Source organism: Oncorhynchus keta, chromosome 4, assembly GCF_023373465.1.
Source record: "Oncorhynchus keta strain PuntledgeMale-10-30-2019 chromosome 4, Oket_V2, whole genome shotgun sequence".
NCBI lineage: Eukaryota > Metazoa > Chordata > Actinopteri > Salmoniformes > Salmonidae > Oncorhynchus > Oncorhynchus keta.
In genome coordinates, this window is record NC_068424.1 from 26,878,003 (window position 1) to 26,890,165 (window position 12,163).

General features: G+C 45.7%; 1 protein-coding gene across 3 annotated transcripts in view; it reads left to right on the top strand.

The window, feature by feature from the left end:
* sulf1 (sulfatase 1) overlaps positions 1-12,163 on the top strand; it is a 72,704-nt gene that overhangs the window by 56,057 nt on the left and 4,484 nt on the right. For 2 of the 3 annotated variants that reach the window (XM_052504956.1, XM_052504962.1), the window contains exons 11-18: positions 3,549-3,783; positions 4,639-4,885; positions 5,438-5,534; positions 6,036-6,130; positions 6,569-6,646; positions 7,589-7,761; positions 10,047-10,189; positions 10,350-10,476. In XM_052504956.1, coding sequence (XP_052360916.1) covers positions 3,549-3,783; positions 4,639-4,885; positions 5,438-5,534; positions 6,036-6,130; positions 6,569-6,646; positions 7,589-7,761; positions 10,047-10,189; positions 10,350-10,476 — 1,195 coding nt within the window. The remainder of the gene's footprint in view (positions 1-3,548; positions 3,784-4,638; positions 4,886-5,437; positions 5,535-6,035; positions 6,131-6,568; positions 6,647-7,588; positions 7,762-10,046; positions 10,190-10,349; positions 10,477-12,163) is intronic. The other variant, XM_052504960.1, reaches the window with a different exon arrangement.

Sequence of the window (12,163 nt, forward strand, 5' to 3'; positions counted from 1 at the left end):
TTTCCCCTGTCGCTGTCTTTAATGAAGAATTACGTCTTACATGTGCACACTTACAAGCTGCCTGGTTCACATTAGAAAGCCCTGCTGGCTGCTACCTGAACATCGGACCAATTTGTATTGTTCAGGTCTGCCAACTCTGTGGCTGTACACCAGTGGTTAGTAGCTGGTCTAACCACTAAAGAGTGTGTGTGTGTGTGTGTGTGTGTGGCTGGTCTACCAGGACCTGCCAGCCTTTTAATGGGTTTGGGATGAAAGGGTCCCAGAGAAAAATTAGTCCCTCGTTCAAACGGTACAAAAATGTCCAATTACTGGACATTTGCAGTAAATGGCTATTTGACTTATGGCTGGCTGCAGAGTCTATGGCTGCTGTGTGTGCTTTGGCTAGGACAGACTACAACGCAGAAGAGGAATTATGCTCTTTGGAAAAGATTGTTACTGAAACAAAGAAGTTGAGGAAATCCAATGTGTTAGGTAGGTTATGTGGGGGAACCCACTTTAGTTTTTAAATAGCATGCAAGATTGCAGGGGGGTGATGGTTTAGTGTTTGTGTGTGTGCATGCAGCGTATGCAACCAGCGAATGTGTAATTACAACACATACATGTGGAGGTTTTGTCATAGCCCTTGTCTGGTATTATTTAACCGAGTCTCCTAGTTAGTAGCCTCCCTCTGTCTCTGTGGGGTGTTCCTTTAGAGAGAACAATATGGAGGGAAAGTCTATTAAAGTCTGAAAACAGCTGGTTAGAACACACACACACACACACACACACACACACACACACACACACACACACACACACACACACACACACACACACACACACACACACACACACACACACACACACACACACACACACACACACACACGGGTCTGTGGTCAATAGACACCTGTCCACCAAGGGTCAAATCCATGATTTAAAGGGGAGGGCTAAAGCTCAGAGCACTTCAAAGCCTTTGCGGTCAATGTATTTAAAGGGGAGTAGACAACAGCAACTGTTACCTAAAAGACATCGGGACCTTGGAAGTGTTTTCAGAGTGAAAGGGCAGTATGACAGCCTATAGGACTGTGTGACTGTGGGAAGAATATGAGTGGCTTAGTAAGGTGGCTGTCCCAAACCGAACCCTATTCCTCATATAGTGCACTACTTTTGACCAGAGCCCTACCGATTCAGGTCAAAAATAGTGCACTAAATGTGCCATTTGGGACGGGAACGTTTGTATTTATAGATGTCATAAACTCAAGGTTCCATTCTGTCTTATTCTATAAGAATAGGATTCCCTTCCTGCTGGCTCTCTGCTCTGATCTCTCACCCAGTTAATTTGCAGCAGGCTGTCTCGCTCAATCTGTAAATGAATGAATCATGTGTGTCAGTCTGCAAGAGCTGTAGCAGTTTGGGTCTGCCACTTCTAGAGCAAGTCTCAGCTTGTAGGGTCTCCTCTCTCTCTCTCTCTCTCTCTCACTCTCTCACTCACTCACTCACTCACTGTTTTTCACAGTCTGTCAGAGTGGAATGTGGCTGAAAAGTCCTAAAAGCACTGCACAGACAGCAAGCCTCTCTCTCTCTCCCCCTCCTCTTCCTCCACGCCCCCTCTCCCCTCCTACCGACTCTCTTCCTCCCTCCCTTGCCCTCTTGATATAACATGGCTGTCAGGGCCATCTGTCAGTCAGCTGTCTGTCAGTGAGCATCTGAGTGAGTGGTCCACAGAGGAAACCCGATCCTACCCATAGTCCTTTGTTTGGCACTCTCGTTCCCACACTCACCAGGCAGTGAGCAACCGTCTGCACTGCCATGGTCCGCAGATATGTCCCCCCCTCCAACCTACATCCTAAACTGCACCCTATTCACAATATAGTCCACTACTTTTGAGCAGAGTCAAAAGGTAGTAGGCCCTGGTCACTCAAGTGCACTATATAGGGACTAGGGTGTCATTTGGGATGCAACCCAAACACTTTAAGACAAATTATCACATTACTTACTTTGCCGAATGAGCTTTCACTTTCTTTGACCCCTCCCTTTCAACTTGACTGATTCATGGAGTTGGGGGTAGACATTGTGGATGTGCACCACTAACTAGATTATGCTGGCGATGCAGCTGGGGGTTTGGAACATAGACAGACAGGGGGACAGGTAAAGAAAGAGACAGGGAGATGGAAAAAGAGACAGAGGTGGAGAGAGAGACAGGTAAAGAAAGATACAGACGGAGAGAGAGACAGGTAAAGAAAGATACAGAGAGACGAAGAGAGAGACAGGTAAAGAAAGAGAGAGACGGAGAGAGAGACAGGTAAAGAAAGATACAGACGGAGAGAGAGACAGGTAAAGAAAGATACAGAGAGACGGAGAGAGAGACAGGTAAAGAAAGAGACAGAGACGGAGAGAGAGACAGGTAAAGAAAGAGACAGAGACAGGTAAAGAAAGAGACAGAGTAAAGAAGAGAGAAGAAAGACAGAGAGAGAGACAGGTAAAGAAAGATACAGAGAGACGGAGAGAGAGACAGGTAAAGAAAGAGACAGAGACGGAGAGAGAGACAGGTAAAGAAAGAGACAGAGACGAAGAGAGAGACAGGTAAAGAAAGAGACAGAGACGGAGAGAGAGACAGGTAAAGAAAGAGACAGAGACGGAGAGAGAGACAGGTAAAGAAAGAGACAGAGACGGAGAGAGAGACAGGTAAAGAAAGAGACAGAGACGGAGAGAGAGACAGGTAAAGAAAGATACAGACGGAGAGAGAGACAGGTAAAGAAAGAGACAGAGACAGAGAGACAGGTAAAGAAAGAGATAGATAGACAGGTAAAGAAAGAGACAGAGAGTGAGACGGCGACAGAAAGCGGTATAGACAGAGGGAGCAAGCGAGAGACCGAGAGATGGAGAGAGAGAGAGAGACAGTGGGAGAGAGAGACCAGGAGATGGTGAGAGACCGCGAGAGCGAGACGGAGAGAAAGACTGAGGGAAAGGGTTTTTCACTTGGTTTACAGACAGCAGACTGATCCAATTCATTTGATGTGGTGGTTCTGGTTTATCTTTCTCTTCAGTTTTGGGATTCTGTTTCCCACCGCGTCTGTCTGTGATCTGGTTGAGATGTCTGTCTGTCAGAAGCACTGTGCTGTCTGGAAGTCTGTAAATGTAATGCAGAGGAAAGGAAAGGCCTTGGGCTCAATTAGGAATCAATGTTTCGCTCCCGTTGTCCCACTTTCCATATGAGACTCGAAGGGAACAGTTCATTTTCAGTCCAACTTTTCCCCCCATTGAATACAGCAGTCCAACATACGTGTTGTTCTGGCACGGACTCCCAGAAAGCGTATCTGTTGACAAAGTCAAAGTTTCATTAAGAAATACACTATAGTAGCGATTCTCGCGATGTTAACAAAGCACAAAGAGTTCATCTGTTTCCCAAATGGCACCCTATTTCTTATATCGTGCACTACTTTTATGGGGTGCCATTTGAGACACATACAATGTCTTCAAAGACCTTTACATTGGAGTGTTGTAAAAACCATGACTCAAATCATCAACCACTATTATAACCAAGTCTCCTTGTCTCTCCTCTACAGAAGTGGCACTGTGTGGAGGAGATCACAGGGAAGTGGCGTATCCAGAAGTGTAAGGGAGGTGGTCTGAAGGAAGGCCCCAGGAAGAGGGCCCGGAGCCTGAGGTCCCGCAGCAGCTACGACAGCCGGCAGAGGGACCCTTGCGACTGTGGCCCTGACAGTAGCCTCGACAAACCCTCCAGGTCCGACCGCCCGGGGCGCTCACACCGCCAGTTCCCACCTTCCTCTGGAGGACGAAGTGAGTAGAGTGGAGGGATGGGGGTGGAGGCTGGGGATGGGGATGGGGCTGAGGGTGGTCCAGGCCAGGGAGTAGTGTCCTGAGCCAGCTTGCTCAATGGTAGCTGGGTAGATGTTGTTACAGGGGCATAGAGAATGGAGATGGACAGTTATGGTAACATATATCCATCTGTGGACTTACCACTCTGTATTTAAAGCTGTGTATGTTGGGCTATGGGAATGACAACCATGTCCATGTCTGCCAGAGCCTAAGCTTTGATTTACTGTTCAGGATTACTCAGGCTCTAAAGAGATACATGCAGGGAAGAGACAGAGGCACGAATAGAGCCCCTGTCATTAGATTACTGGTCTGGTGGAGATAGCTCCTGACATTAGATCACTGGTCTGGTGGAGATAGCTCCTGACATTAGATCACTGGTCTGGTGGAGATAGCTCCTGACATTAGATCACTGGTCTGGTGGAGATAGCTCATGACATTAGATCACTGGTCTGGTGGAGATAGCTCATGACATTAGATCACTGGTCTGGTGGAGATAGCTCCTGACAGTAGATCACTGGTCTGGTGGAGATAGCTCCTGACAGTAGATCACTGGTCTGGTGGAGATAGCTCCTGACAGTAGATCAATGGTCTGGTCATTTGGAATGTTGTGGCACCACCTAGTGGTGGCACCATTTTTCTCATGGAATTATCACATTCAATTCAGTTCAGAAAGGGCCGTTTGTTTCCAGATTAAGTGACAGGACAAGATCTAATGACATACATACCCAATTACACATACCAAATACCAACATACATGAGTAAAGAAATGAAAAAAGTCTGTTAATTAACTCTCTGTGATATTTGGTTATCAATTAGGCTACAGGCCTCGTTTCGTCCACACAAGATCCACCAGATCTCTGTCCGTGGAGTTTGAAGGGCAGATCTATGACATTGACCTTGCGGCTGATGACCAGTCGGCGGTCAGGAGACGTGTCATCAGAAAGCGCCACTATGAGCAGGTGGACCAGGAGTTAGCTCTGGAGTCAGAAGACGGGTCAGAGGAGATGCTGGCGGACGATACCAACACCGTGGGGTACCCCAACTCTGTCAAAGTCACACACAAGTATGTACCCCAACATATACCCCAGCTATACCAAAGGCACACATGGAAGACATACATGTAGTTCCTACCAAGATCATTTTTGGAAGCCCTGTCTGTTTGACTTGCTTTGGGGGGGGTTGGCCTGGGTTGTAGTTTTTGACCTGGGTTGTAGTTTTTGACCTGGGTTGTAGTTTTTGACCTGGGTTGCAGTTAAGTTGCCTGGCTACCCATCCACATGGCTCCGGCCAAACGCCACGCCACTAACGTTTCTTCTCCACCATGAGTCTGGATTTCCTTCCTCCCCGACTTGTTGAGAATGTGAACACATTCTGACCGTTCTAATAGGTCACAGAAACCAATGGGTTGGGCAAGAGCCGGCCTACACAGAACATGAATCGGCACAAACAACTTGTAGGGCAGCAGGTTTAGACCGATGTACGGTGCAATCGCTAGAGCAACTACATTGAATTCATAATGAGGCAAGCAGTTAAGCCCTTTGTGACTAATATATTTGTAAAATGTGGTTAGTTGATTCCTCTCTGTCCTCTCTCTCCTTCTCCGTCCATCTCACAGGTGCTACATCCTGATGAATGACACCGTCCACTGTGAGAGAGAGATCTACTCTTCATCCAGAGCCTGGAAGGACCATAAGAGCTACGTGGACCAGGAGGTTAGTTGGTGTCTGCATCTCGTCTCCTCTTCCCTATCTCTCCCTCTTCTCTCCTCCTCCCCCATCTCTCCTCTCCTCCCCCATTTCTCCCTCTCCTCCCCCATTTCTCCCTCTCCTCCTCATTTCTTCCTCTCCTCCTCCCCATTTCCCCCTCTCCTCCTCCCCATCTCTCCCTCTCCTCTCCCCATTCTCTCCCTCTCCTCTCCCATTTCTCCCTCTCCTCCCCCATTTCTCCCCTCCTCCTCCCCATTTCTCCCTCTCCTCCTCCCCATTCCCCCCTCTCCTCCTCCCCATTTCCCCCTCTCCTCCTCCCCATCTCCCCCTCTCCTCCTCCCCATCTCTCCCTCTCCTCCCCCATTTCTCCCTCTCCTCCCCCATTTCTCCCTCTTCTCTCCTCCTCCCCCATTTCTCCCCCATCTCTCCTCCTCCCCCATCTCTCCTCTCCTCATCTCCCTCCTTGCCTACCCTTCAAGTTGAAGTAGATGTTGCCTTCCATTACAGATAGAGGCCCTGCAGGACAAGATCAAGAACCTGCGAGAGGTCAGGGGTCACCTGAAGAGGAGACGACCTGACGGGTGTGACTGTGGTAAGAACAGGTCAGTAATGTACCTCAATGAGGGCCCACAAATATGTGTACTATTCTTAAATATAGAAAAAATGTTAATCTGCACACTGGTATAATGCTCCCAAAGTGACAATAATGACTATGACAGAGGGGACTCTGTCAGAGTAAACCCTAGTATAGTGCATTGTCATATCTGCTGTTTTCTGTGTGGCCAACTCTCAGAGTCCTTTGTTGTGACCCTGACAATTGTTACCTAGGCTGCGTTTACACGGGGAGCGTTTTACACTTATTGGTCTTTTGACCAATCAGATCAGATCTTTTGACAATAATTGGGCCAAAGATCAGATTGGGCTGCCTGTGTAAATGCAGCCTTTATTATTCATCTTGACTCTCCTGAGTTGAAGCTCTCGTGGAAAGGAAACAAAACAACCGGCATATTTAGTTGCTCTTCCCTCTCTACTAAAACCAGCTACTATAGCAAAGGAGAGAGAAACAGAGAGAAGGCAGAGAGGTTGAAGAACAAGAATGATCAGCTCCATCCCTTTAAGTGAGTTCGTCCTCTCCTTTAATTCAGTGTGTCCGTGTTTGCCACACATCGTCCGTCGCCCATCCCTGTTCGTCTCAACCATATTAACACTAAGGTTGCATCACAAATGGCACTCTATTCTCTATATAGTGCACTACTACCCTATAGGCCCTTGTCAAATATAGTGCACTACTAACCTATAGAGGGCATAGGGTGCCATTTGGGATGCACTGTGAGCCTGCAGTCTAGAAGTGCTCAACTGACCAATAGAATTTCATAGATGTACTGCATCTTTAATACTCCGTGAGTTTGATACGTTTCATCGCCAGTGTGGCCCCATGTGTCTTGTGCGTTATCCTGTCTTGTGGTACGTCTGCATGGTACTTGCATGGAGTGTGCATGTTCTCCAGTCAAACCCAGGCCTGCCTTTCAGTGCAGAGATCTGGAAGTGATCGTCCCAAGCAGCAGCATGGAGACAAAATAGTTACTCAGTGGAAGGAGGGAAACTGCCCGTCCCTCTAACACAGCCATCGCCTTGCACCAGGTGGTTGAGTCTCTCACTTCTCATCAGGGCCCATAGGGCTCTTGTCAAAATTTGTGCACTATATAGGGAACGGGGTGCCATTTGGGATTTGCAAAGGAGGCACAGGGAACGGATTAGAATGCCAATACGAAGCAGCTGTGTTATGTAGTGACTTGTGTGCTTAGGAAAATAGGGCTAGGGAGAAGGGCAGAGGCGAGAATGGCCCAGAGAAAAATGATAATGTGGTACGAGAGGAGCTAGAACCTGTCATGTTCTTGGCTCCACCAGAGTATGGGAGTTCCCGCCGATGGTTCCATCCATCGCCGTGGTAACTGACTGGCAACATGGAGAGGGCACTGCGAGGGCAGAGAGGGTGATGATATCACTCTGTTGGGTCGTTACTGTAATCTGACTGGTGGGTGTGTCTGTCCTTCATGCAGGGAGGTTGCCCAGGAAGTGGATGGGAAGACCCAGCTGTTGAACGAGATCAGGAGGAAGAAGAAGGAGAGGAAAGAGAGGAAGAGGCAGAAGAAGGGGGATGACTGTAGTCTACCTGGTCTGACATGTTTCACTCACAGCAATGACCACTGGCAGACTGCCCCCTTTTGGAACCGTAAGTTACTATGTTACTACAACTAAATGTAACTACACTAAGTAGTTACTACACCTACACGTGTACTGCACTAAGTAGTTACTACACCTACATGTAACTACACTAAGTAGTTACTACACCTAAATGTAACTACACTAAGTAGTTACTACACCTACATGTAACTACACTAAGTAGTTACTACACCTACACGTGTACTGCACTAAGTAGTTACTACACCTACACGTGCACTGTACTAAGTAGTTACTACACCTAAATGTAACTACACTAAGTAGTTACTACACCTACATGTGTACTGTACTAAGTAGTTATGACACCTAAATGTAACTGCAGTAAGTAGTTACTACACCTAAACGTGTACTGTACTAAGCAGTTATTACACCTAAACGTGTACTGTACTAAGTAGTTATTACACCTACACGTGTACTGTACTAAGTAGTTACTACACCTACATGTGTACTGTACTAAGTAGTTACTACACCTACACGTGTACTGTACTAAGTAGTTACTACACCTACACTTGTACTGTACTAAGTAGTTACTACACCTACATGTGTACTGTACTAAGTAGTTACTACACCTACATGTGTACTGTACTAAGTAGTTACTACACCTATATGTGTACTGTACTAAGTAGTTACTACACCTACACGTGTACTGTACTAAGTAGTTATTACACCTAAATGTAACTGCACTCAGTAGTTACTACACCTAAATGTGTACTGCACTAAGTAGTTGCTACACCTGCACGTGTACTGTACCAAGTAGTTACTACACCTACACGTATACTGTACTAAGTAGTTACTACACCTAAATGTAACTACTAAGTAGTTACTACACCTAAACGTGTACTGCACCAAATAGCTACCACACCGATGTGTAGTGCACTAAGTAAATTACTTCACCTAAATGTAACTGTACTGAGACGTTACTACACCTACACATGTACTGTACTAATTAGTTACTAGAAATGTACTGCACTAAGTCGTTACTACAACTACACATGTACTGCACTAAGTAGCTACCTCACCTACACGTGTACTGCACTAAGTAGTTACTACACCTACACGTGCACTGTACTAAGTAGTTACTACACATACACGTGCACTGTACTAAGTAGTTACTACACCTACACGTGCACTGTACTAAGTAGTTACTACATCTACATGTGCACTGTACTAAGTAGTTACTACACCTACACGTGCACTGTACTAAGTAGTTACTACACCTACACGTGTATTGTACTAAGTAGTTACTACACCTACACGTGCACTGTACTAAGTAGTTACTACACATACACGTGCACTGTACTAAGTAGTTACTACACCTAAATGGAACTGCACTAAGTCGTTACTACAACTACACATGTACTGCACTAAGTAGTAGTTACTACACCACCCACACGTATACACGTGCACTGTACTAAGTAGTTACTACACATACACGTGCACTGTATTGTTACTACACCTACACGTGCAAGTAGTTACTACACCGACATGGAACTGTACTAAGTAGTTACTACACCTACACATGCACTGTACTAAGTAGTTACTACACCTCACACTGTACTAAGTAGTTACTACTGTGTACTAAGTAGTTACTACACCTACATGTGCACTGTACTAAGTAGTTACTACACCTACACGTGCACTGTACTAAGTAGTTACTACACCTACACGTGCACTGTACTAAGTAGTTACTACACCTACACGTGTATTGTACTAAGTAGTTACTACACCTACACGTGCACTGTACTAAGTAGTTACTACACCTACACGTGCACTGTACTAAGTAGTTACTACACATACACGTGTATTGTACTAAGTATTTACTACACCTACACGTGTATTGTACTAAGTAGTTACTACACCTACACGTGCACTGTACTAAGTAGTTACTACACATACACGTGTATTGTACTAAGTAGTTACTACACATACACGTGTATTGTACTAAGTAGTTACTACACCTAAATGGAACTGCACTAAATAGTTACTACGCCGACACGTGTACTGAACTCACATGCATTCTCATTTTAGTCATTCAGCACTGTAGCCTACACAGTAATTAAGCCACATTCACACACACATATGTACCCACCACTCCCACAGCTCAGTAAATACTATTGGTTGAATAAAGGGTCTGTATCATCAGAAGTGATGACTAAGTGTATCAGTCTGTTGAAACAGGCTATTATTTTGGTTTCTCCCAGTTAGAGGGTTCTCTCTCTCCCTGTGTGTGTGTCTGTGTGGGTTCTATTGGTTAACCCTGTCCTTCCTCTCCTTCAGTTGGAGGGTTCTGTGCGTGCACCAGTTCCAACAACAACACCTACTGGTGTGTGAGAACCATCAACGAGACACACAACACCCTGTTCTGTGAGTTTGCTACGGGCTTCCTCGAGTACTTTGACCTCAACAACGACCCCTACCAGGTGAGTGGACCATAGACATGGAATCAATTCTATTTTCTATTTTACTTTTGTGTTCTATTCTGTTTCTACGGAGTGGACTACTCACAGGCACCTTTCATTAGTAGGTTGTTTTATCAATAACGATGTATTAACCTGTGTGGATGTGTGTCTGTGTGTGTAGCTGACCAACACGGTGTACTCGGTGGACAGAGAGGTGTTGAACGCCCTCCATGCTCAGCTGATGGAGATGAGGAGTTGCCAGGGACACAAGCAGTGTAACCCCCGACCCAAAGGCCTGGACACAACAGGTAAACACTTGTACTACAGTACTAGTAGTAGCTACACTGCTACTACTACTACTACTACTACTATTACTACTCTCTCTACTGGGTTACCTCAGAGTATGGTAAAGTTGCCCCTAGACGCTGATTGAGGGTCAGTTTGTCATTTCCCCTGCTAATGGTTAAGGTGAGGATTGGGGGAGTCAAAGCTGATCCTAGATCTGTACCTAGGGAAAATTTCACACTTTAGGGTTTAAAAATTCCAGTAACTTTTCCAAAATTCCCAGGTTTTTCAGAGCTCCCGGATGGAAGATACCTGGAATAAGCAGGAAATCTGCATAAAAAGTTACTGGAATTTTGAAGCCCTAAACTGAAACAAGATACTAGGTGTATGAATAGCACTATTTGACCCAGGTTCAGTCCTGACCTGTACCTGTATGTCATTAGTTGCATGTAGACGGGGGTGATTCTCTCACTGATGTACGCAAACATTTCAACATAGGAAGGAAGGTCGAGGGGGTCATCATTAAGTCCTCTGTCTGTCTCTCTTATGTTTCCATTGTCTGTTTATTTCTGTATAAACACACACACACACACTCCCTGTCTTAGTTCTGACCTCAGGGATTCGTGTCCAGTCCGCAGCACCCCGATGAGACACACTATGAACATTTTCTACTTTCACAGGAACTTGGACATCCATAATGTTTTCATCACTGCGTGATTTGTGTCGGTGTTATCCAGAGTTTATGGTCATTGGATTTCTCCTGGGTTTTACACAGTGAATATCTTGGTTTGTTTTGTATTGTAGTCATGACACGCACAGGGAAACCCTCTGCAGCAAAGCCGAGCCAGTCACTCAGAATGGTACGGCAACAACCCGAAATAGAGCTTTGAATTGGTTTCGGATATAATGATAACCTAATATTGTGTCCCTCATTTCAACTCCTTCTGCTGTGGAAGTGGTTTAGGTTTTCATCCCAAATATGGTACCCTATTGCCTTTGTAGTACACTACTTTTGACCGGGGTCTACATAGTTCTGGTCAAATGTAGTGCACTACATCGGGAATAGGGTGCCATTTGGGATGCATCCCTAATAGTGTGTCCCTCAGTTTAACTCATTCTGCTGTGGGTAATGGTTTACAATCAAAATAAGCATCCCTCTAAATTGGCATCCCATGTGGCACCCTATTCCCTATTAAGTGCACTCCTTTTGACCCGGGCCTATAGGCCATTTTGGACATCCCCCAAGTATTTTGCCACGTTCCCTATCCTATTGTGTGCTCTGCCCAGACACCCTGCCTTCAGTGACTCACACAGTGTTAGCTATGAGAGCTCTGTCAACAAACCTATTGAGCCTGGCTACTCTGACGACTACGTCTAGCTTTTCACCACCATGACGGCTATTTACAGCTAAGTGTCCCTGAGAGATGACATCACACTAGCAGCAGTTAAAAACCTTGCCACGGTGATATGAGCTCTTGGTTTTAAACTTGCACTCAGTGAACTCGTTATACCGGCATAGTAGAAGAAATGAAGGTATTTTTGGGGGGGTGTATTGGCTTTGTGCTACGAAGTTTAAGAACAAGTTGTCATATCACTGCTTGATGATTTGGAAACATTAACAACATCATGTGTTTTGTGTTTTGGACTCACCCATGGACATCATCATCACCTGAATGACTGATTTACCTTCAAGGGAAGCTGGGACCCTTC